Source organism: Canis lupus, chromosome 4 (assembly GCF_003254725.2).
Source record: "Canis lupus dingo isolate Sandy chromosome 4, ASM325472v2, whole genome shotgun sequence".
Taxonomy (NCBI): domain Eukaryota; kingdom Metazoa; phylum Chordata; class Mammalia; order Carnivora; family Canidae; genus Canis; species Canis lupus.
The window spans coordinates 66781722-66808611 of record NC_064246.1 but is presented as its reverse complement, the minus strand read 5'-3'; the positions used below and the strand labels follow the sequence as shown (position 1 = coordinate 66808611).

Sequence of the window (26890 nt, the reverse complement as noted above, 5' to 3'; positions counted from 1 at the left end):
TCAAGGTAGTCCAGCTCAAGCCATGTCTTCCTGTGATTCTGTATGTATGTTTTTGTCATGTTTGAGTCTTGCTTTTTTTTCTCCTTGATAGTTTTTGGAATTATTGTCAATATTAAATTAGATATAGTGTATGAAAGTATCTAGTTCACTCATTAGACTCACTCAGTAAATAGTAAATTTAATCTGTTTCTTTTCAAAAGTAAATATTTAAAAAATCATTGAGAGCCATGTGGTTTCCAATACGATGAGGTAACCTGCCTAGTAGAAAGGATTTGGCCTGGGAGTGACAACACCTCAGTTTTGTTCTGAATTTTGCCTCTTAACAATTGACGTGACAGTGACCAAGTCATTGACTCTCCCAGCCTCGATTCCCTGATTCTCTGAGGGTTAACTCAGTTTTCCTTTATTTTTTAATTTTTTCCTCTATCTTTCAAATTAAAAAAAATTTTTTTAATTTGAGTTCAATTTGCTAACATATAGCATATCACCCAGTGCTCATCCTGCCATCAGTTTTCCTTTAATCATACCACAGAATGCTCTGATATTACAGGTAATACGTTGCATTCAGTTTAAGATCCTAACTCTCTCATGCTACATAGGAGTTTTCTATAAAGGAAATCTATTGATTTGACATGTGAGTGGTTTGCTGGTTGCTGTATGCTGAGATGTAAATAGCTGACACCCATGGAATTGAATGTTCAAGTGCAAGCTTCCTCAACTGGGGCAGTATCTTTTTCTAGAGACATTTGAAGCATGTGGTTTTGGGTTTTTGTCTCACAGGCAGACATGCTGGTGTCCACTAGTGTGTGGGAGCAGACAAACCAAATATGTTATATTGCCTGGGATAGTCCTGCATCATGAACCTGTCCCCATGTGAGGTGGTTTAGAGAAACACGGCTGGAGTATAGGGGTAGACAGATGTAAAGGATATACTCTTTTCCCTTTAGGCATTTTCTATCTAGGGAAGAAGTCAGATCAATAAACAATGCAAGGTGGGTTATGATCAGGGCTAAATTGGACTGTGTAGACACACTTTGTTTTTAATCATGAGGAAGTGAAGAAGGGTTGTCAGGAAGTGAGGGTTTGTTTTGGGCCTGGAGGATAGATGGTGTTGGGGGTGAAGGAAGGCGGGGGGAACAGCTTGGGCAGAGACTTGGCATTTAGAAAGCAGGGGGCAGAACAGCAGGGGAAGGTGTGACTGATTGTACAGGGGGGATGGATGGAAAGTAGGGTTTAAGGGAGAAGGAAGGGGACTGAAGTTTGTGGTCATACCTGTAATAACAGCAGAAATAGGGAGTGCTTCTAGTTCTTTTGGCAGAGGGGGAGATTTTTAAGTTCTTTTTTTTGGAGACATGAAGTTTGAGGTGGAAATGGGAGAGTGGACATGCCATCCTGGAGCTCAGACAACAGGCTGATATTGGACACAGATTGGGAGTCATCAGATGCTTGTTGAAGCCGGGGGACTGGCTGAGATTTTCCAAGGAGAGTGTGAGGGGCAAAACCAAGGCCCTGGGGAGTTTTGTTGTTTAAGGCAAACAGAAGGAGATGGATTCAAGGATGTGAAAGAAGAATAGTAACAAAGGAGGGGAACCAGGGAGCTGTAGTGTTATCAAAACCAAGTATGAAGATAGTTTGAAAACATTTACGTGAGCCACAACCCCCCCCCCCCACTCTGAGTGTGTGTGCAGACACAATTGTGTGTGTGGTATGGTGTGTGTGGGGAGGGGCTGCCGAGCAGTAACAGACCATGCAGAAGATTGAGAAGGGACCATTAGAAGATGAATTTGAATATGAAATTTAGGCCAATATTTTAAGTTCAGAAGTTTGCTTTCATTTCTGGTCCTGTTAACAGATTGCCTTTTTTTGGGCATAAAAAGATGTTTTGATCAAGGCAGAAATTATTGTTCCTAAGATTTCAAAATAAAAGAATCACATTGTTCTGTGTCCTTAATATTCTTTGCAGGCTATGGTCTCTGTGCAGCCAAAGCGCAGTACCCCATCGCCGACTTGGTGAAGATGCTCTCCGAACAGGGCAAGAAAGTCAGGTCAGTGCTGGGGGTGTGAGGCTTGCAGTGTGTGTGTGTGTGTGTGTGTGTGTGTGTGTGTGTGTGTGTTTAAGAAAAGGAAAATTGAGGACTTGCGTTTAGATGACGTTCTTACGATGGAGTTTTACATATGGAATCACAAGTAAACCGAGTCATAAAAACCCTATTCTACCTTCAATCCTGTGACCTAGTTTTGCTGTCTCTCAGACCACAGAACCTAAATACAGGCTCATCTCAGAAAGAGAAACTTTATTATACTGGGTCTCAGGATTTTTACTAATGGGAACAAACAAAAGTCCTGTTTCTGGTTGGATTTGGGGGAGGAGGTCAAATAAAGCATTAGAAACCACATCAAGATATATCTTTTTGGTTTCTTGTGTTCATTCGGATTGAAGAAAAATATCTCAAATGAGAGGTCTTTTGAAGGGTGAGTGAGACCCAGTGGTGATCCTGTGTGCTGGTGAGTGTCTGACTGGGTTCACTTTCCTATTCTTCCATGAAAAAAACTGTTGCAGATGTTCTTTTCCTAACACCATACACTTTTTGAAATAAGAATTAGGGCAGTCGCCGTGCCTGCTGCCTGGCATTTGGGCACAGAACTGTGCTCTTGGGAGGATCTTGAGCTCAGGGGAGAAGTTGAGGACTCTGCATTTCCAGATTATTCCCCATGACTTTGGATGAAGGATTTGAGGAATGTAAAGATGGGGTCAGTGGTGACAGACCGTTGTAGTACTTTGCATCTGACCTGTGCACAGTCAGTGAAGGGACTGTCTGGAGTTATTCCCTGGGAGGATACCTGCTGCTTCTTTGCTAGAGAAGCTGGTTCTTTAGCACTTTCGTTGACATGGTACCACAAGTCAGAGAGACGTGCTAACTCTATTATTAAATAAAATTCGTTTGTTCACCAGAATGTTAATGTATGCTGACAGAAGTGTTAGTGTCTGTTAATGAAAATTCCTTTTTGACACCTATCTTGCATTTTTTCTGGGGCAGATAATAAGAAAATAAGCTCAACCATGTGCCCAGAATTAGAGTGTCTGTGCAAGACTGGGTGCAGAATCCTGCGTGTCCCAGCTATTAAGAGTGGTGAAGAGACTTCGATGATGAAATAAGTGCTTCTAACATCTTACTTTTTTATTTTAAAGATTTATTTATTTATTTGAGAGAGAGTGAGCACACGAATGGAAGGGACAGAGAGAGAGAGGGAGAGAGAATCTCAAGCTGACTTCATGCTGAGTGCAGAGCCTTGATGAGCCTTGATCTCATGAAGCTGAGGTCAGGGCCCTGAGATCACGACCTGAACTAAAACCAAGAGTCTGGTGCTTAGCTGACTATGCCCCCCTACCCCCACCCTGCGTGCCTCAAGTGGGTCTAACATTTTATTTTAGTAGCAGCTGCATTTTTTCTCTTCCGTCCTTTCTTCTCTCCCTCCTTCCCCACTCTGCCTTCCTGCTATCCTTAGTGCATTTCAAAGACAGAGTCAAAATACTATTTTGTGGTAGGACCAGCTTTTCTGTGTTTCTATGTTTAGTGTAATCTTAGAAAATTGAAGATAGAAGATGAGAAAAATCACCAACTTCGGTTTTTGATTTTCACATACAAGGTCTCATTTCGGTCCCTAGTTCCTGTTTTCTTATCCAGTGTTAAATGGGCCTGCCCTTTTAACCACACACTTGCCACTTGAAGCATTTGCAGACCTACACAAGAATGTGTTAAATAATCTTTTATGATTTTCCTAAAAAGAAATTGTTTTTCTTTATTCAGTCCACATGTGAGAAGTCTAATGTATTAGTAATGCCTTCTATTATCACTAATATTTAGGACATGAGTGGCAATCTTAATGAAGTAGAGAAAGATGCCTTTCCTGTCCTAGTTATCCTTTGAGAAGGGGATGATTAATCTAACATACTTCTCTTATTACCCACTGATGAGCCCATGTTAACCCAACATTTTGGAAAATCAGATCAGGGTGAGGTGGATGCAATGTTGGGGAGCACCATGACTGTGGGGTAGCTTGATGGAAGCAGGATGTGAGGGGAAAGGAATAAGAGGGATGGCAAAAATGACCTGAAAGGAAAAGGGATGAGACAAATGAAATTGCAGTTTCTGACCTGATTAAGATTTCATTTTGATCATGAGGACATAATAACATAAATTGCTATTTTAGGATGATTTCTGTCACCTTGTGTGGGAAAAAATAATTACTTAAGCTGTATGGGAGGTATTAATGAAACATATATGAATAGTATCTCAATTATAATTTGTGTTTTATTGAAGTAATTTTGCGCACAGAACATGAGACATTATATGAGTGTTCGTCATTTCACATAATTGTCATAGTTCAAATAATTTTTTAGTAATAACCTTATTAATTTATTATGTAGGATCAGAGTAAAATTGTTCAGTCTAATTTCTCTATTTGTGAGTTAGGAAAAGTTAGCTGACATTGATCAATTTCATAATAAAGATTAAATTATATATTAACATATCACTGTTTTTTTTACTGTGATCTGTTGCATTTTCCATGGGCTTTGTAACAAGTTATGCAGATTTCACGTTTGTATTAAGTGGAAGATTCCAGAAGTGTTCTTGCTAACACAGTGACAGTAGATTATTCTATTTTCCCTTTCTAGTTTCTGAGTGGAGACTTTTTATTTAAAGGGAGTGATAGAAACTCTTGATTTTTGTCTGATGTGCATTGTTATCTTTTCCTAGGAGAAATGCAGATTTCCTTGATGAAGTTAGGAATATGTTTATCCATAGATGCTAACTTTCTTTTTTTTTGAGATGAATGTCTGTTTGCACAAGAGATCGCTGCAGCATTACCTCGTGTTTTAATGAAATAAATCTGTATTTACAGTTTGCAGTAATTTAGTCCTTTCATCACCCTGTGGAGCTCCCATGGTGTTCATTGAGCGCAGCTGCTGGGCCTCTGGTTCTAGTAGATCTTTGTGCCTCAGGACCCAGCATGCCTAGCATCCAGATGTGGTGACATATTCGCACACATCCCCCATGGAAATGTGCCAGTGTGGACATACGATTGTCATCAATTAGTTATGCCCAAGTGGTGCCAAGAAAAATTGCATCTGTCATACAGTCTGTCTGGCTTCATGGCCCATGATTGATTTAGAGACACTCTTGTTTTCCTTTACTTTGGCTATAGTCATAACATGCTCACCGGGAGCTGAGATTACATAATGAAGCACATGACATTTCATGACAGGGGCTCATGAGTGCTCACGGACTTAGACTTTCTTTAGTGGCCAGTATATTGTTGCTTCCCAGTGGCCCAGAACACCTCTATAACTTCCCTAACTTATGCTTGATCTCTAAAAGCATTTTATTACAAAAATCTTATGCTATAAGATTGCAGGCATTTTTTTCTCTTTATTTCCCAATAGTTGGATTGATAGGATGTGCTTTTTATTATAAAGCAGAGATGGTGTTCCCAGTGAGTAATTCTTGGAAAGATGTGTAAATTTTTTTCTTTTTGCAATTAATCACTGCTTGATTTTCTTTTCAGAATCCTTTCTGAAGCATCAAGCAGTGATTAATTGCAAGTCTTTTGAATTTATGAAACCACCTTTCAATTTCTGTGATTTGACTAATTGATGTTACACATTGCTTTCCTGTTAATGTTCAACTATATCTTTCTATTAATAATTTGTTGATAGAAATTTATTGCTAGGTATTGAGATAAAAGGATGCGTAAGCCCAGTCCCACTCTCAAAAGTTTGTGGTTTCCAAGAAAACAAACCTATCAAGAAATGAATCCGTGAATGCATTCTATTTAATGTGATAGTGTGCTAGGAAAAGTAGAGTAGAAGGAGGGTCAGAATGCAAAGGAGAGGAGCAGTTAATTGTCCAGGGGACATTTTAACCTGTTTATGCTACTCATTTTATTTTTCTTTGGCAGATTTTTAAAAACATTTAATCTTTTTTTTTTTTCATTTTCTGTCTAAATACATCTAGCTGCCAATGGTATTTGTGGTCTAATAGTGTTTTTCAGTCTCATGTGACATGGCTACAGGTTTAAATATACATTAGTTTTGCTAAGGAATCCATTCCTTGAAGATATTTCAAGATAGATTTTGTCAGTCTAACTGGATTTTCTTTGTTCATGGATTAAATTTAAATTCAAGTAAGCAGAATTTAGCCTTCATAGATTTGTTATATATTGGGGTTCAGGAAGAGATAGAATATTCAAATTTTTAAAGTAATAAAGGCACATGTGCTTCTGAAGAGAGTAGATACTGGTCCGATGAAAGATTTCATATTTGAGTAAAGAAATAAGACATTATTAAGCATTTTCATGACAGCTTTGCGATACCTTCTTTTTAAACATGACTCTTCATGTTAACGACCATTCACTGGACAAATAATTATGCAGTGTTTTGTGCCAGACAGTGTTCTAGGTCCTGAGAATACATCTGTGAATACACAGATGAAAATTCCTGACCCTGTGAAGTGTACTTTCCCTGGGAGGTTATTTAATAGGCTTTAAGATATTCTGATTCAGAGATACTTAGAGCCCCATTGTGTTTCCAGCTCAGATGCTAGTTGAAATGACGACAGACAACTGTAGCATAGATTATTGCATCAGAGTTTCAGAGTTACCACTGGTACTATTAGGTGATGAATTAGCCAGTGCTTCAGGTTTTCTGAAACAATATGATGTATTTCTTTGCACTTTGTTCTGAGCCTGTCTTTTTGAAAAACATAGTGTGAGGAAGGTGATTACAATGGGAGTTATTTGTGGAATTAGTTGTATGAATGAAACTTTTGGTGGAAGAGAGGAAAACAAAAGAAAGTATGCACATCCACTCACATCTGTGTTCAGCCTATTGTATAGAATTGCCAGTAATTTCTCAGATCAGAGGTGTCTGTTGTGCTCTTTGAAAACAACCCTCTTCCTCCCAGATTCAGACTGTTGGCCAGACTACCTTTGGCTTTCTGTGTATACTGCTCACAGCATATCGGTGTGGTGGAAAGAAAGCGAGTGATGTAGGTGCTTTGTACAGCCTCTGCTGTACCATTCATTCCAGGACTCATTTCTTTCACTGTCTTGTCACAGGCATTCTGGTGGTCTGAGGGAGCAAGGCTTGCTTCTGATGAAACTGGCACCTCTGACCATCAGCGTATTTTTTGGCTTCTTGTTCTGGTATAATAAACTCTGAGCTGAGATTCTTTTTTTTAAAATTTTTAAATTTTTTTAATTTTTAAATTTTTTTTTTTGAGCTGAGATTCTTCAATGAGGTTCACGTACGTGTGGCAGAGTATAAATAAATAAAAGTCCTTTGCTCATTTTGTGTTCCAGTTCTTCAGTATCTTGCATGCAATTTCCATCTTATGGTGTTCACCAGCCATTGCCTTTCAGCAGCCATTCAGCAACGTCATTAGGCTTATTCAGACGGGAAGATGAAATTATGTATGATTTTTACCACTTCTCTGTAATATGCCACAATATAGTATTTTAGAACATGAGTGGCAAATAGCATTTAAGTTGTTCCTGTGATATCATTCTTCATAGTCTTGTTGGTTATTTTGAAATAAAAAGCACGTCAGTTGTCATGCACCTTCTATTCGGGGCTTGTTTGCTGGATTTGGTTCAGTGATGGAAAAAGACCAAAGTTGGGCACAATCTATAAAAACATCCTCAGAGGGGACTGGGTAGTGTTGTAATGTGGTTCTGCAGAGGGCTGCATTGATGTTTGCACTTCTGTCTGACCTGATCCTCCTTAGATGACTTCTCATTCTTTGGGTGACCTCAGTGTCACAGGCTACATGCATATAATGGAAAATGTGATGCTAGCCCTCTGTCAAACATTTTCTCATTCACAGTCATAGAGCAGATTTCCATTATTCTATATTAGAAAAATTGTGCCCCTGAGACATTTTTGTAAGCTCTTTAACATTCATAATTTTTTTCCTGAAGAAGGGAAGGCCATAGATGTGAGCACCAGATTTCAGATCAGAGTAGCAGTTCAGTCCTTATTTGCCTTCAAAAAAAGAAAGAAAGATACATAAAGTTTCTCTAATTCTGGCTGTTGGAAAGTTCTAGGAAATTAAATGAACTTTTTTTTTCTTATTCAGAATTGTATAAGTGAGTTCTTCTGAACCACCACTTCTAAGAACTTTCACAATTTCAAAGAGGTGGGTGTCTATCCTTTTGCCCAAGAAGCCTCACCAGAAAGTTAATTCTACAGTGTTTCTCATTAATTAGTTTTGGTGGACAGCAATTGTCTGGTCAGGAGGATTTTTTCCCCCACTGTTTCTCTTCAGATGAATAAGCTAACCTTACCCAGCTGGTCCCAGCCTTTTTGCCAGTAAGGATAATTTGTGTAACATTTGCTCTGTTTCATGTTTTATAAGGTTTTATTCTAAACTGCATTTACTACAGTTATTTCTTAAAAACAAAACAAAACTTGTGCTTTTAATTAGTGACTTGTAGCTGTTAATCAGAAGTTCTGATGAGAATGTGATAACCACAGAAACCTGCCTTTTTAGAGCCCACCATATTTTTCACAGGTGATATGGACGGTAAGATTACAAAAATAATTGAATATAGTAACATCTTTTTATTACCTTCATGGACCCTCCTCAGAATGGAGCATTGCCATGTGCAAACATAGAATCCAAGAGTTCTTATGGTGTATGTAGCCCAAATGAGTGACTCTTCATCATGTCTGCTGTGGAGCTCCCTGCCTGTTTTGTGACAGGATACAGTGCACACATAGTTGGTGTAATTCTAAATAGAAGAGTCCTGCCTTAGGAAATAGTTGGATTGGAGAATCTTTAGGATCTATTTCAAGTCTTTTTTAATTTTAATTTTTATTATTTTAATTTTTTAGGTTTTTATTTTAATTCCAGTTAGATAACATACAGTGTACATATTAGTTATCAGGTGTCCCAAGTCAACACTTCCATACAGCACCTAGTGCTTGTCACAGCAAGTGCACTCCTTAATCCCCATCATCTGTTTTACCCATCTCCCACCCACTTCCCCTCTGGTAACCGCCAATTCTCTATAAGTAAGAATCTGTTTCAGTTAGTATCTAAAATACATGAAGAACTTCTAAAACTCAACACCCAAAAAACAATCCAGTTAAGAAATGGGCAGAAGATGTGAATAGACACTTTTCCAAAGAAAACATACAGATGGCCAACAGACACATGAAAAGCTTCTCAACAGCACTGTTTGTCAGGGAAATGCAAATCAAAACTACAATGAGGTATCACCCCATACCTGTCAGAATGCCTAAAATCAACAATGCAAGGAATAACAGGTGTTGGCTAGGATGCAAAGGATGGGGAACCCTCTTGCACTTTTGGTGGGATTGCAAACTTGTGCAGCTACTCTGGAGAACATAATGGAGGCTCCTCAAAGAGTTAAAAATAGAACTACCCTGCGATCCAACAATTGCACCACTAAGCAGTTACCCAAAGAACACAAAAATACGAAGTCAAAGGAATACGTGCAGCCTGATGTTCATAGCAGCATTATCAACAATAGCCAAATTATGAAAGCAGCCCTCATTCACCGACTGATGAATGGATAAAGATGATGTGGTGTTAAAAAAAAAAAAAAAGATGTGGTGTATATGTGTATATGCACAATGGAATATTACTCAGCCATCAAAAAGAATTAGATCTTGCCATTTGTAATGACATGGGTGGATCTAAAGGATACTACGCTAAGTGAAATAAGTCTGAGAAAAATACCATATCTTTTAAAAGTTCTATAGTGAAAGGTTCTCTTTTATATACCTTACAATTCCATGGTGACAATTATTCTCTTAACAATCTTTGAAGATTTTATTCCACTGCCTTCTGGCTTCCCTTGCTTGGAGATATTACAGATTGAGTTCCAGACCACGGCAGAAATCTCTTAAGGCCTTGATCTTGGATTTCCCAGCCTCCAGAACTGTGAGCTGGACATGTCTGTTGTTCAGCCACCCAGTTTATGATATTCTGTTATATTCTATTATAGCCCAAACAGACTAAGACATTCCTGTTCAAGGACTTGAATGGCTTTCTCCCTGAGAAATGTCATCATTATTATCACTCTTGAAAAAATTCTTTTACTGGAGATCTTTGGCTGGTAAGTGACAGAAATCTGAGAAATCCTAAAGTAGAGGAATAAGGAGAAAAATGAAGTGACTCCCAGAAACCCGTTCTGAGTCTAGAAGCTTGACCGTGCCTTGTCTGTAACTGCAAGAGGGAGCAGCAGCTCCAGGACAGCAGAGTGAGGCCCAGAGCCATCCCTCCGCCTGGTTCTTGGGCTGACTAGCAGCTGCCAGCCATCCATGCCCATGCCCCAGCCCTCTGTTTTGACTCTTAAGATTTTATTGATTTATAAATGTTTATGGTTAAAAATGGGAAGAAAAAATAGGCTTTCAACAAGTGAAACTTTAAAAAAAATTTCCCTTTGTTAGGTCTTTTTCCTCATTAATTTGTCAGCTTCGTAGGAGCTTAGAACAACATATTTAGGAAAACTTTGAGAAGATGGTATTGGGAGGGCAGAGTTCCCAAATGCAGTCAATGTATATTTGAAAATATAAAACACAATACAAGAAAGGAAATTAACCCTTTGAACATCTTGAGTATAAAAACACATTTTGCTTAGTGACTAGCAAAACATAGGACCAAATAGTTGAAGGTTATAAAAAGATTTTGTGTTTTTTTTTAATGTGCAGATCCTCTGCAGTATTTATTAATAGTGAGAGGCTGGAAAATGGAGAAAACACTCTAAATACTAGAAAAGGGCCCAGTTGACTCTGCAGTTTCTTTGCTTATTGCTGAATTGGGTTACTTGGCTCTTCTTCATGTTTTATTGCTGAACCAAATCTGGATATTTCCATAATGCAAGAAGAAAAATGTAGTTTATGTGAACAGTTGTGGTAGGATCCATGTGGCGAATGTTTTATACTCTTTACTAGTCCCACATGTCCTAGAACAACTGCTGTAACGCACCCTGGTTAGGACATGTTGTCTCCATGGCCCACGGTCATGGGAATTCACATTGTTGTGTCCCCTTTAGAACATGTGGTGTCTGAAATGTGAAGTTGCGAAAAAGTGTAAGAGTGGGGTTTATATCCTTGTGTTATAAAAGAAGCTTAAAAAGTATGGTTTTTTTTTGAATTGCTTCTTTACCGAGTTTTATCCAATTCACACAATATTTACACACAGCTTGTGTATACACTCTCATTTGTTTTTATTCTTTCTTGGTTAATTTAAGAGGCTCTGAAGGTTGGGTTGTTTTTATTTGAGTAGATTATTCCACTTTTTTTTGAACTGTGCCTGGGTCTATTTTCTAATCAGACACTGAGGCCTTAGTTTTTATTACTAAAAGTTTTTTAGAGTTTCACAAAAGACTGTCTTTTTCTTATTTGAGAGAGGAAAATAGCAAAAAAAAAGTGTTGAAATTTTTCTTGCTCTAAAGCAAAGAATGATGACCTTTGTTGTATCTGTTAGGTGAGAAAACAATACTATTTTGCGTAACAGTATCTGTGGAAGGGTTAAATATGGTTTTGGAAATTTGACTTTATCAAGTAAGTGTATATCTGAATATTAGTTCTGACTAAGTTCCCAGTGAGTCCAGTATTCACAATTGCTGGCCTCAGTCTATATTGACTATATAATTTCTTTTTTTTAAGATTTTATTTATTTATTCATGAGAGACACACACACACAGAGAGAGGCAGGGACATAGGCAGAGAGAGAAGCAGACTCCATGCAGGAAGCCTGATGTGGGACTCGATCCCAAGACTTCAGGATCACAACCTGAGCTGAAGGGAGATGCTCAATCACTGAGCCACCTGGGTGTCCCTGACTATATAATTTATTTAGTCTTTTGATGTAGTTGTGAATGCAAAGAACTTTTGGCTTTTATTAGGACTACATTGATATTTACTGGAATTTCAGGGTTAAAAATTAGAAAACCAACTGAGAAAACAGTGACATCAAACCAATTTTTTAAATGTAAAAATGTATATTTATTTTTATGTAAATGATCATTAAAATGTATCTTTATTTGCAAAAATATACACACGCATTTATATTACACAAATGTCCTTGAATAGAATATTACCGTTGCAGGTTAACTTTTTAAAGTTTTATTGCGCTTGGCATTGGTCTAAAGTATTTTGTATAAAAAACTCTTTCTATGAAGTATCTCACTAAAATCTCACAATAATCCTTTGAAGAAGTTTATTTTCTATCCCATTGGGCACAGAGTAAAGGGAGGCATAAGAAGCCAACTGTCCAAATGCTCTGAATATGGGCAGTAGCACTCGAGAGCTTTCACTGCTATTCTTTACTACTTCCTTAAATTCTTCCTCTAAAAAGAGATGTAGAAGGTTTATGAGTATACCTTACTGGGCACACTGTGTTCCTTAAAACACGTTTCTTCCGTCCTTCCCTTTGAGTCCTCATAAGGAGTGCCAGTTGCTGTAGGAACTGATAAAGGAGACATGGTTTCTGTACTCAGTGTTGCTCCCAGTTTGGCGAGCACAGTCATGTAAACAAGTTCCATGCATCATAAGGAGGAGGTACAGCAAGAAAGGGTTCTGGGAGCATGGAAAGTCTTTGTGTAATCTCATTTTAGTATTTATTTTCCTTCTGTAGAACCTTCTTATGGACAGGGACAGCAGATTCTGCTTTGTTAAGCATGTGTACAATAAAGATAATTTTCCTGGCTCAAAGGGAAGAACTAAAAGGCTAGTAGGCTTTGCATTTTGAAATTCTGGATATTCTTCATATGATGTTGGATCATTGATGAGCTTTGGCCATTAGTTCCTGGAAATTGTTGGTCATGGCCAAACCAATGTCTGCTGTAATTAACTTTAATACATACTTTGGAGATTAGCCAGTTAGATGGGCCAGAATAGTTCTAAACTCACAATGACTTATCAATGTGCACATACATATTTCTACAAATTCAATGTGTTCTGTTATTTCTCTCAAAACACTGGCATTTTCTTGTAAGAGCCTTGCATGTGTTTTTCTCCAATCTTAGAGTCTTAACGTTTAGTGTAATAAATTATTATGCTAACAGATATAAAATGATCTGTCCTTTGGGATATTTGGCATACCATATTGGTTAGCTTTGTGATTATTTAGCCTTCACAACTAGCTCAACAGAAATAATGTCTTTATGCAGTCTGTAGCTAATCAAATATTACAATAACAACAAATACATTTAGAAGTCTTTGATTTCAAATTTGGCTCAAGACACGTCAGTTAAAGCATAAAGATGATAGCCAGATGGATCAATTAAAGATAAGTGAGGGCAGTGTTAAAAACAAACAAATGAATTTAAAAATTAAAAAAAAATTATTGGAATAGGGAGGCATACAGAATTGAAATCCAAAAGTAATTTACACAGTATATATTGTTTATTCAGCTAAAATAGAAACCCTGGTTCATGAAATTTTAGGACTAGAAAGGAAGCTTGTGGTAGGCTGAATAATGGCACTGAACACTCTACCTATTATCCTACAAACCTGTGAACATGTTACTTCACATGGCAAAAGGCTTTGTAGATCTAAGGTGAGGATTTTGAGGTGGGGAGACTATCTTGGATTATTTGGGTTGGTCTGTGTAATCACTAGGGTCCTCAGAAGAGAGAGGAAGGAGTCGGAGTCATGGAAGAGGTCATAAGAAAGAATCGGAGGAAGACAATAATGACAATGGAGCAGAAGTCAGAGGGTGCAGCCACGAGTTGAGGAAAGGGGGCCGCCTCCAAAAGCTGGAAAAGACAAGGAATGACCTTTCCTCTAGAGCCTCCAGAAGACGTGCAGCCTCGCCAACACCTTGACTTTAGTGCAGCAAAACTGATGTTCTGCTCTGATCTCCAGAACAATAACATAATCAATTTGTGTTGTTTTAAGTTACTAAATATGTGGTAATTTGTTATAGCAGCAATAGGAAGCTAATACAGATCTTAAAAATCATGTAGTGCAGTGACTCTAAGTCTTTCTTAAGTCTTATGAATCCGGTTTTGGGGAGAGGTTGGGACCTGGGGGAAGGAGGAAACATTGGTGATCAGTAAGATTGGGAGAAAGGAGAAATTTTTGGTATTTAAGATTTGTTATTAACATTTCAGGGGAGCACAAATGAGTAACTTGTGGCAGTTAGTACCACTGGATTGAGGTAGAGAGTTCTTGTAGTTGTTTTGGAAATCCTGAGTTTCATTGCTTTCTCTTACTAGTGGTTAAGACCATTGCTTTTAATCAATCCACCCAGATCCTGCCCTAAATGAAGGGCTATCTCAGCTGCCGTAGCTATCTTGATGATGTTCACTGCCAGCCAGCCAGCCATTCTTTGTGTTCGTATAGGAGATACTCTTGAATCCTTTTTGTACTAAACTGGTGGTTGGTCCATCAGCTCACATTAATGAGCTTCTCTCTGACCACAGAAAAGAAGACAGAAACTTTCTCCAGCTGGGGCATTTGTTTTTAAATAGTTAACAGAAAATCCTTTTTTTTTTTTTAAATTCCAATCCTTTTCTGTGCATTTGAAGACCATTTCTTTTGCTTTATGAAAATGAGGACCATTTGGTCAACTTCCGTTTTATTTTACCTTTTGCCTTTTTTCAAGCCAGTTGATCTTTTTGCACTTAAGAGTATGTTATTTACTAAGTCATTAGGTATTTTGTGTTTCTCTTGAAGCTTAGCTGACTACCTTCTGATCCTTTTAAGCCAGAACTAAATCTAGTTGCTTAGAGTCTAGTCAGTGATAGAAGTAAGAGTACCTTTTCATGAATGTGAGAGAACCATCTTGCCATTGGCTTGAAATTGACATTATTGGAATATAAATTGGTATTCACTTTGATTGAAAATCGTGATTGATAATATAATTTGATATGTTAGATATATTACTAAGAGTCTTTGTAAAGGAAAATGGCTTTTTCAGACTAAAATTTTTTATTTCAAGACAAGGTTTTTTTTTTTTTTTTTTTTTTTGAAATTATTTTCTTCTGTCATTACTAAACAATGACACATCCCAGCTCCACAATTTAATTACGGAATCTCTGTCCTTATTGAGGCACATACTCCTTTAGGTCTTCCATACCATATTTAGAACATGGAGTTAAAATACTCCGTCAGTACCTGTGTATACCAAACAGTGCATTAAAATACATAATAATGGTTTCCATTTAAATTCTTCCTGGCTGAGATTTGGTAAATCTTGGTAATCCATTTTATTAGGTATTTATAAGGAACTATTAGCTGGGAAAAGAGAAACATGGACTCTGTCCATTTAATCAAATGCTCCTTGATGAAAATGTACTTATTTTTCTAACTACTGTAATTATTTCTAACTACTCATTCTTCTTATTGGCTGGTTTCAGTAAAGGAGCTCTCTGAAAGTCTTTTTTTTTTTTTTTCTCTTTGGAAGTCTTTATTTTTTTAATTAAAAATATTTTTTTAAAGATTTTATTTATTTGAGAGAGAGAGAAAACATGAACAGAGGGGAGGGAGCAGAGACATTTGAAGACTCCCTACTGAGCAGAAAGCCCAATGTGGGACTCCATCCCAGGACCCTGAGAGCATGACCTAAGCCAAAGGCAGATGCTTAACTGACTGAGCCACCTGGGTACCCCCAATATTTTATTTTTTTATTTTTTTTTTTAGTATCCCTGTTGTGGTATGGGAACAGGGGCAAACTAGTTTGAGCTCTCTAAGATCTTGCAAATATCCTGTTCCTCATCAGGCTTTACTCCCTAGTTTGAACATGTGCTGATGATTTTTATCTGAGCCAGTCTTTAGTATGGTGGTTACAAAATGGTGGTTTTAATCCCACCACATTTATCAGTGGACTGTCTACCCTCCCCGCCTCCCTTTCAATTTATGAATCTGTCATCAGTCTTGACTTATGAATTCCCATTTTCTCCAGTGAGTTATAATCTATTACCATCCATATTTTTAAAATTGTTTTTAAAATTTTTATTACTGTCCTTATTTATTTTGATGTTTGAATTATTCTTACATACTTTACTGTCATGTGTCCCTTAAAAGCCACATATCCTTGCTTTGTGCTCTGTCCTTTTTTTTACTTTTTGCAATTACACAAATTCAGTCTTTCCCTTTTTTTTTTTTTAATTTGAATGGTTTATTACACTTAAGTGAGATTTACCTTCTCTAAGTCTGCTTTATCTTTTCTTTACTGCTTCTGTTATTACACATGAACCTAAGGGATGATTCAGCCATCCTCACCATAGAAGAAAAAGTTGAAAGTCCTGATTCGAAAACTCTGGTGCTTGTTCACAAAATCAAGTACCTTTGAAACTTCCACTTGTCTTTTTCTGAAGTCATGCAAGCAGCAGACTTAGGAGTATATTTTAGTTATTTCAATATAATGTGCTTTCTAGGTCTGTTTTTTATAGTCATGCTGAAAGTACTATATTATTATTCTTTCCTTCTCTCTCTGTCTCTTCACATCCATCATGGGGCTCGAGCTCATTTCCCAAGATCAAGAGTTGCATACTCTTCTGACTGAGCCAGCCAGGCACCCTAAAATACTATATTATTATTGAAGTAGTAAAATGATATTTATATTCATATTTGAGGTTCAGTAATAACAAGCCCCATTTATTGAGCATATACTTTGGTTCCTGGAGAATTTTTTTGAATTTTTTATATATAAATCATATAAAAAACACTAAAATTTTAAAATAGGTACCTCAACCAAAGAGTCCATTTGACATTGCAGAAATGCTTGTTCCGAGGCCATTTGAAAAGAGACACAGTACTGAATACAGCTTGCATTACCACAGGGAGAGGGGGAACATAAGTTGTCAGTATTTTGCATTACTTTTGTTTTTCAGATTGATTGAAAACCCTGGTTTGGTATAGAATATGATATTAAGATAACAATATCTCATTTAAAAAGAAAGCTTGTTTTCAGAGCACATTTTGAAATTTTACTCAAGTGTCAAATTGTTATAGTCTCCAAAATGATGAAAGAGTTTTTGGTTGAAGGGCTGAAAACCCTGGGATGCTCGGGTGGTTCAGTTGGTTAGTGTCTGCCTTTGGCTCACAGCATGGTCCCAGGGTCCTGGGATGGAGACCTGTACGGGGCTCCCGGCTCAGCAGGGAGTCTGCTTCTCCCTCTGCCCCTACCTCCCCCTTCGTGCACACGCGCGTATTCTCTCTTTCTCTGTCATAAGTAGATAAATAAATAAAATCTTAAATGAAACAAAAGAAGACTGAAAACCTTTATAAGGTGGTGAGTTTGGGTGACAATGGTCTGGAATGAACTAATGACTGCCCTTAATTTTATTTTCACTAGAATAAAACTACAGCTAGCCTACTGAGGGGAAAGATGATGAAGTAGTTGAAAGAGATGAAATAGTTCATTCTGTTCAGGTAATCTCTAATTCCCACCCTTAGTAATTTTTCAGAATCAACTTCCCAAGCATTCAGCAGGTACTGGGTGTTACACTGTGGTCGATACTTTGCATACTGAGACTTATTTTTCTCTTTATGTCTATTCACGCAAATGTTTATTTTTTGTTTTATAGCTCATAGCATTGTTGAAACTTTCTGGGCTCTTAATTATTCTCAAAGAACACTGTGAATTGGATTTTCGAAACTCTTTATTTCACTCATTCAAGCAGAGATAAACAAATATTTCTCAAGCCTCTTCTATGCAGAATTTTCTCTAGCCTTTGGCAGGATGTGGGCTTATAGGAATAATGGGTTACTATTCTGTGGGAAAACTGAGACAGAGAGAGTTGGCCCAACATCGACATAACTAGTAAACCAGAGCTGTTAACTAATCAAAAATACCTCTCAATTGCTTGACTCTACTACTATATTATGTAATAGCTAAAAATTCAGACTCTTGAGGCAGAAAGACCTCTGAGTTTGAATCCCAGCTTAACTATGTGCTAAAAACGTTGGACAAACTACATTAGCATATCATGAAGAGCCAGCATTAGCCATTGTGCCGAAATATATGCCAGTCCCCTCTTATCTACATTCTTGCTTCTTTTTGTTAGATACAGGAATACAGCTCTATAGCCTTGTTTATTTAACTGAGGACTGGGCTTGTGTCATTTGGTCTACATTTTATTCTTGATGGAGATTTTTTTAAAAAAGATTTTATTTTTTTAATCATGAGAGACACAGAGAGAGGCAGAGACATAGGCAGGGAGAGAAGCAGGCTCCATGCAGGGAACCTGATGTGGGACTCGATCCTGGGACTTCAGGATCACGCCCTGGGCTGAAGGCAGGTGCTTAACCGCTGAGCCACCCAGGCGTCCCCTCCTTGATGGAGATTTTTAAAGATGATTAAAGGTAGAATGAAATAATATATGAAAATCCATTTGTAGAATGTAAAACCATATAACAGCATGAAGTGTTAACTCATTTTAAATGAAGTTAATTTTTTTCCACCATAAAAAATGTACATTCTATTCCCTTTGGTGCCTTTGAAGCTGGGAGGATCCTGCTGGGCCAAGGACATTGATCTGATTGTCCTCCTATCCCTTGGAAGTTTGATGACATGGTTTGATTCTCCCTACAAAAGTATACATTCTCTTAGAAAATTGGGAAAATATATTTTAAAAAGGGGAGAAATAAAATGATTATCTGTTGTATAACTGCTTAGAAGTAACTGTTTTGTTTCCTTTTAACATGAGATTTCTGTTTTTTATTTTTTTTAAACATAAATTGTTGTTTAGGAACATTCAGTGATCCCAGAAGGAAGATGATATAAAAGTGAATTTGGTAAAAGACAATATTTGTCACTTGATGTCTTTTTTCCTCTAATTGTAAGACCCCCACTAATTTAGGCTCTTCATTATCACTTTTAAAGATGTAGAAAATCACTTATTAGCTATTTGGGCAATATAAATGGCCATTTTTAAAAAAATATTTTATTTATTTATTCATTATATATATATATATATATATATATATATATATATAGAGAGAGAGAGAGAGAGAGAGAGAGAGAGAGAGAGAGGCAGAGGGAGAAGCAGATTTCCTGCAGGGAGCCTGATGCAGGACTTGATCCCAGGACCCCGGGATCACAACCTGAGCCAAAAGCAGATGCTCAACCACTGAGCCACCCAGGTGTCCCTAAGTGGCCCCTTTAAAGCTCTTTTCAGGTCTGCTTTTTGGGAGGGGTCAATCCCTGTGTTGCTTTAATCTCTTTCTAGCAGGACCTGTGTTAAAATCGAGGAGGCCTGGTTTGGCAGCAGTTACTGTGAAAAATAACAGGGCATCTTAAAGGACCATAACTTTTATATGAGCCAGCAATCTGTTGTGGTGGCTGTAAATGCTAATGCAGCCTTAGGGATTGTCAACGAAAGATCTCTGGATATGATTTTCTTGCTGTGCCTTATGGATCTAGATCACATCCAGTGTATTGTGTTCACTTTGGAGGACTGAGGTTTGAGTTGGATGTTGACAATGTAGAAACAGGCAACTAGAACAGCAGTAGGTCCTGTCAGCATTGAAAAGTTGAAAGAATTGAGGATGATTGCTTAGTAGGCATCCTAGGCTAGCTCAAAGGAGTCCACATATAAAAGAGGGAATAGACTCATTAAGGCTCCAGATGGCAAATCTATAGACCTTGGAAAGCAATAAGATGGGGTTCCCTTTGGCTGAATATGAGTGTGTGTGTGTGTGTGTGTGTGTGTGTGTTTTATGTAATTATTGGGATTGTCTAGTAAAGGAATAGACCTCAGGAAGGAATAAGTTTCTGGTTATGGAAAGTATTTAAGCTGAGGTTGGATGGATCCCTGCCAAGAACCACTATAACATGCGTTTCTTTGCTGGATTCTCTCTCTCTCTCTCTCTCTCTCTCTCTCTCTCTCTCTATTGAGCCTTTCTTATGTATCAAGCACTGTGCCTAGTCTGAGGAAACAGATCAATACGGGGGGCAAGAGCCTGGATGAAATGACTCCAAAGATCTCATTATGGTGGTGGTTGAAAGAAATTGCTTAATGCTTTGATTTATTTTGCCTTAATAAAAATGTGGAACTCTGATTTGTGTATTACTCTCTCTTTAGCATGTTGCTATCACATTTCTCCTGGGAGTGGAGTAATGCTTCATATCATCCTCTGCAAGATTGCAGGCCTTTAACTCCTGTACATGATAATATTTTACTCCAGTTTTGAATGTAGAGGTTAAAGTTGAATGTGGAGTCAGCTTTTGATGGAATAATGTTGATTTTTCATGGCAAGTGTTTAATTCCAGGCTGTCTTACATAAGTTTTTAAAGATGCAAGATTTATCAGAAAGTATCATGAGAGAACATAATGCTTATTAAATGTAAGGTGATATTATTTATTAATGTTGGAAATTCACTGTACTTAAAACTTATGAAGAGTCAGGTTCTAAGGTTACACTTACTTTTTGAGAGGAGTTATCATTTGTGTATACTGAGAGATTAAACCTCCAACTTCAATATTTGTAGATTGATCATATATCCGGACTAGTTTGAGCCCTGCATGTAGAGATCAGATAGTACCAGGAAAAGCAGAGGCGCCAAGAACAAAGTGTGCAGATTTGGAGGTGATGTTGGGGTCTCTGTACATTTTGGCCCATCATGTAAGGACAGCTGTTCATTTGTTTCATGTCTAGGTTTGGAATTCACCCAGTTGCAGGCCGGATGCCTGGTCAGCTTAATGTGCTGCTGGCGGAGGCTGGGGTGCCATATGATATTGTGTTGGAGATGGACGAGATCAACCATGATTTCCCAGGTAAGTTGTGGGGGCGATGGCGAAGTTTATTCTTAGTCTGAATAAAGTGAGGCCAGTCTTAGAACATAGATTGTGGGATTACTGAAGACCTCCTAGTCAGATGAAGAGTAACCTGCTCCTAGTAGGTGTGCAGTTGAGGTTAAATAAATGACAGACAATGGAATAAGGTACAACTGGTTTGTAAGCGGCATGGGTAGTTTTGTGCCTATGAGGAGATCGGGAGGGTGGTAAAAATCTTGGGAGGCAGTGGAGCTTGTTGTGGATGACTCTGAAGAGACCTGGCCTGGGACCTGAGTTCTGACTCTCACTTTTGGAGCTAGATACTCAGTCTCAGTTTCCACATTTGTAAAATTGCTTCTGTTGACAATTTAATGCCTAATTCTTGTTGACATCTGAGATTTTACTGGTTTCCAGTTGTACCAATTCCTTATCAATAAAGTAGTTTTCTCTTAAAGTACTAGGATTTCACTGGTTAAGGTGCTGTGCGTTCTGGCTGTCATTGGGTAGATGTTGAATGTTAATGACATTTGGCTCAAGATCAATTTGTTAAAATTAAACCAGTTCCCTCTGGCAAGTATCCACTGTAAACTTAAAAAAATACTGTTTATTAGAGGAAAATAATGAAGTTGTATGTATATCTACATTCACATGGCATTTTTGGCAAAGTTCTAAGGTAATTTATATTGTAGTCCTTAAAGAGGGAATTTGGGCCATTTTAATTTTATGCCCCCTTTCAGATTTCACTGTTGCTAAATTATGTATGAAACCTGCCAGTTCCAGGAATTATGGACACAGCTTTAATACAGTACAGACGCTTAGACCATTTTCTTTTAGACATCAAATAGCATCCTATGTGGTTATTTTAAAAGATGAAAATGGGATGCAAATCTTATAACTGGCAAGATCATTTTGAGATAATAAAAAACTGTAAAGTTAGATTAGTCAGATCCATTGAGGGGAGGGGAAGTATAATAATGCAAGCTGTAGTCAGGGTGCTCAGGTTCAGATGCAGGGGAGGGGAAGTATAATAATGCAAGCTGTAGTCAGGGTGCTCAGGTTCAGATGCAGGACCTACTGCTTTTTAGCTGTGTGGCATGCTAAGTTACTGAGCCTCTCTGATAATCAAGCTCTTTGTACAGTGCCTGGCATAAGTGTGTGTCCTATAAATATTGGCTTCTGTTACTGTTACTTCAGAGTCCAGAAGTCCAGATCACTATAATTTGCCTGGAAAAAATGAAAATGACCCATTTGAGTTTTATATTTTCTCTCTCTTTTTTTTCCTTTATGGTGTAGACACTGATTTGGTCCTTGTGATTGGAGCTAATGACACAGTGAATTCAGCAGCTCAGGAAGACCCCAACTCTATTATTGCAGGCATGCCAGTCCTCGAGGTCTGGAAATCAAAGCAGGTAAAGTTTCAGACTTGTGTTTCATTCTAACAATCAAGTATCTCTTAAAACATGCACACAGAATTGTCCTGGTTCACTTGGTGAGAAATGCTGATGCCTCTTAGGAGTACTAGGAGCTAGAGCAGGGGTAGTGCTCTCGCTATCCAGCTTCTGTCTATTTGGTGATCATCAGAGAACCCAAGAGAATGCCCTGCTCACCATTAGAACTAGATGATATTATCTGGGTGGATTAACAAAATCTGTAACCACAGCTGAAAAAAGAGCTGTGAGTTTTTGGAATGAGTCTGGCTGGCTTCCAGATAGAGTCCAGTGAAGCAGATGGCTTCCCTCTGGGACAGTGAGTCAGTATCATCGCCTTCATATATGGAGAGGAGCACATTTTTTTCATTTAATTTTTTTGAAAGGGAATTTGTTGTTGTTATGGAGTGTCTAGAAGAAAGGTGATTTGGAAATCCAAACTATAACATGGCATAAGGAAGCAAGGCCTGCTCATGCACATCACCTCTGTGGAAGTTAACTGCTGGGTTATAGAGAACTCAGGCTTGTACACATCCACTGCCTCAGCAGAGGGCAGGTCTCTTTACTGCTCTCAGGTCAGATCTGCATTTTAATAGTCATGATTATGTACATTTCCCTTTAATTTTGTTTCTTTTTATTATAAATATGTGAGCTTGACATTTGTTGTGGGTGATGTGCACTTGTTCATGTGTAGATGAAAAACTATTGCATTGGTCATCAATATTTGAGAGTTTATAGAATGTATTACTGTACTAAGGCTGTGTGAAGTGTGAGTAAATTTAAACTGCTTCCATTTTTGGATAGATTGCATGTCCTAGACTACCATAGAAAGGTATTTCATTGCCTTGAGAACTGACTTGATATTTAACTGATTAGCACCATCCATAATTCATGTAATTGCAAGTGAGTATAATACACCGGTGTGTGAGATGGGCTTAATTCTTCCATTTTACTTTGTAGGAGCATAATATCAGTTATTAGTACTATCTTGTGATGGGCTCGATTGCTCTTTGCGCTTTGGTCTTGGAACCTTCTGATACACTTTAAAGTGATGGAATAAGAATCATACCATTTTCCCCACTCAGTTACATTTATCTTAGGATTTGTAGCAGAAGCTTATGCACGCAGTTTGTTCTCTTAAGCCCATTCAGAGAGAGATGCTTATTTTTCTGACTAGAAAATGTTACACAATCTTTATAGAGAAAAGCATGAAGAAAATCACTCAGAATCTTAATCATTCATAAATAAAATATTTTTTTTAAGATTTTATTTATTTATTCATGAAAGATAGAGAGAAGCAGAGACACACAGGCAGAGGGAGAAGCAGGCTCCATGCAGGAAGCCCGACGTGGGACTCGATCCTGGGGCTCCAGGATCACGCCCTGGGCCGAAGGCTGGCACTCAACCGCTGAGCCACCCAGGGATCCCAATAAAGTATTTTTAACATGATTTTTCTGTCGTGGATATAAGTATGGGCACATTTAAAAAATTAAAGCTAATATAGTGTAAACATACATTTAAAAACTACTCCTCGTGTATTTTAGAAGTCTCTGTGTTCAGGACTTAGTAGTAGTACATGCTTTATTCAAAGTTAGGGCAAGGCAGTGTTGGCATGTCTGTCATGTCCTAGTCAGGTCTGTGAAATACCCTCACTCCCTTCATCTTTGCTCCTTAGGTCATCGTTATGAAGAGGTCCTTGGGTGTTGGCTATGCTGCAGTGGACAATCCAATCTTCTACAAACCTAACACGGCCATGCTTCTAGGTGATGCCAAGAAGACATGTGACGCACTGCAGGCGAAAGTGAGAGAATCCTACCAGAAGTAAAATTTAAAGACCAAGCTGTGGTCTGACAAAGCCACCTCTTTCCATTGTGGGAACAGGCAAATAAAGGATCATTAGATACAGCTGATAGACATCTGTAGCAAAGTTCTTGGAAGAAAAGGAAGACTGAAGAAAAAGCAAACGGGGATTTTTCAGGAGAATTGATGCCTCAATTTTGAAAAAAGATGGAAAATTCTACATGTCCCTCTGTGCATAGTTGTTGTGTAATGAATTCTAAAAGTATTTTATAAAAGGAGAAAGAACAGCCTCATTTTAGTTATGTTCCATTTGGATTTTTAAAAATTCTTCCTCAATAGTCAGCTGGGTTTTAAGAAATCAAGTCTTTAGGATCTTAGGACTTAAATTCTATATGTGGATCTGAAAAATCTGACCCTGTAAACATTACAGCTACCTTCATTTATGTTTTTTCAACAGATGTTACTGATTTGAAACTTTTGTCAACTCCTGAGCTATCCTCTTACCATTTAACCATAGTCTGAATTAACCATATCAAATTGGCTTCAGCTTTTCAAACTGTACTTTCAATTCTAGGTTTCAGGGATATATTTTCTGCCTTCTATTTTAATACATTAAAAGACTAGATAATCTTTCAGAGATGCTGGAAACAAATCATTTGCTTTGTATGTTTCATCAGGACACCAATGAAACGTGTAATTTGAAATCAGTATTGTATTTTTGAAAATCCCATTTCCAATCAGAGATCTTTTTTGGATTTTAATCAATTTATAATGTGTATTACTGTATTAAGTGCACTTGAATGTAATTCAACTATTTGACTAATAAAATGAGTTCATCATGTTTGCATAGAGATGTAGCAATTATCTCTGGTAACAAAAGGATAAAGGGAATAGTTCTGCTTGTTAACTAATATCTGGGGAAGACTTGCTACTATGAAAGCGATGAAATTAGTCCATCTCTTAACTGTTGGCAAGAATTTTTTTTTTTTCCAAATCAGAATGTGTTTTGAGGTCTTCTGTAATTGATAACATTTGAGAAAAATGGTGGCATTTTTTTTTTTTAGCTACCTCTTTGTTTATGCACCAGTAAAGATCATGTCTTTTTGCAATAAAAGTGTAGATTTTCTTTGTGACTTTGCTACTGTGCCAAAAGTTCTACACGGGTGAATGTATGATGGATACTTGGGATATCTGTCTCTCTATATAACTAATTTGGTACTAAGTTTCTTGAAATCATTATAAACACATAAAAACTATCTCTGAATCAGAAAAAGAAATAACTGGTGTGAAATTTTTTTTTACTGTAGTGCTTATGTTTACTCAGTTTACAACTCAGAGTACCTATTGGTTTGTTGACCAGCTTCGGTTTTGCTGTGCCTGAGATTAAGGGGTGTGTGTGTGTGTGTGTGTGTGTGTGTGTGTACAGGTGTTTTATTTTTTTATTTTTTATTTTTTTTGTGTGTACAGGTGTTTTAAAGCAGAAAACACTTCTTTTTAATTTTTAAGTGATAAATGCAGTTTGCTAATGGATCTCCGGTATTAGTAACTTCATCTGAATTATATTATGAAAGCTCTATTAGAAAAAAGTAAATAGTATATTCATTTATGTCCTTTTCCATTTCTCAAAGTAGTTGTAGATATATCTGGAAAGCAGCGATTTGATTTTTTTTGAGATAATTCCTGCATTCAGCTTAAACTAAAAATAATTACACTTGAATTTATTGTTATTCATAGTATTTTTCTGTATTTTCAGAAGTTAGGACCTCATTCTTTGCTGCTCACTAATCCTTTGTCATCCAGTTGTAAGAACTGAATTGAAAATTTATGGTCCAGTTGGTTTTACTTTACTTTATTGGTTAGAATATTAACTGATTTTTTGATACATAATTTCCTAATACTCTTAAAGGTTGGTGGCCTTGGATTATTTACAGTGGAGTCTAATAGCAACAAAAATAAGCATCTATCCATTTTATAGATGCCTTTTTCTCTGCTAAACTGGAAGATATGACTTCTTTGTATTCTTGTATTGCTCACAGTATATATATTGCTATTAAAATAGAAGTAATGAAAAAAATCCATTGTACCCCACAGGCTGTTACCAAAAAAAATTACAGGGGGATAGTGAAATACTAATGTTGATGTCTCTTTTAGTCCTTTTCAATAATCCTTTATTTTCTCTTGTTTGTCTTAAGTTTGTCTTAAGTTTGTGTTTAAGTTCTGTATCTAAGTAAAAAATGTATATAAGTAAATGTGTAGATTTTAGTACATTATATGTTTCTGTCTAACTGTGGACAGTTTTCTGGCATATAAATCTTTTTATCATTCACTCTACATTTTTTCTAGGGATTGGAGTAGAGAGGACTGATCTTTTTCTGCAGTGAGCGTTTCAGGCATTTATGGACTCAGAGAGTAACCATTAGGTATCTGGTAATGAATCTGGATAATGGGTCTTGGCTTTTTTGATTCCATCCAAGTCATGGCCCTAACTTTTTAGATTTTGCTCTTTTGTCATCCAACGTAAATATGGGATATCTTATGTATCAGTCAGCTTTAGGGTTTAGTTCAATTTATCCTATCCCAGAGCCTTATTATGTATAATTAATAACTCTTAACTCATGTGTTCATCTGACTGAGAGGCAAATTTTCAAGTCCCTGAAGGCCTAAGTCTTGTGAATTAAAGCATTTTAGTACTGGAAAGTTGGACAGGTCTTTTGGATAGCTAGGGGAGAATAGTTCAAATGTCTAATTTATAGCTTTTGCCAGTTTTTGAGAGTGTTTGCCAACAAATAATATTGGGTCAGAATGGTAAGAGAAAAAAAACAACGAAAACTCTATACTCCAGTGTCAGCAACTTGTATATTCCTGCTGCTCTTTAGATTCTCAAAGGAAAGAAGAATTAA

General features: G+C 37.3%; 1 protein-coding gene across 4 annotated transcripts in view; it reads left to right on the top strand.

Annotated features, from left to right (window-relative positions):
- The window catches only part of NNT (nicotinamide nucleotide transhydrogenase), a 95807-nt gene extending 70691 nt beyond the window's left edge, over positions 1-25116 (top strand). For all 4 annotated transcript variants that reach the window (XM_035715498.2, XM_025434974.3, XM_025434973.3 and 1 more), the window contains 4 exons: positions 1964-2045; positions 20645-20763; positions 22057-22172; positions 23866-25116. In XM_035715498.2, coding sequence (XP_035571391.1) covers positions 1964-2045; positions 20645-20763; positions 22057-22172; positions 23866-24015 — 467 coding nt within the window. In that variant the 3' untranslated portion in view covers positions 24016-25116. The remainder of the gene's footprint in view (positions 1-1963; positions 2046-20644; positions 20764-22056; positions 22173-23865) is intronic.
- Positions 25117-26890: the final 1774 nt, after the last annotated feature.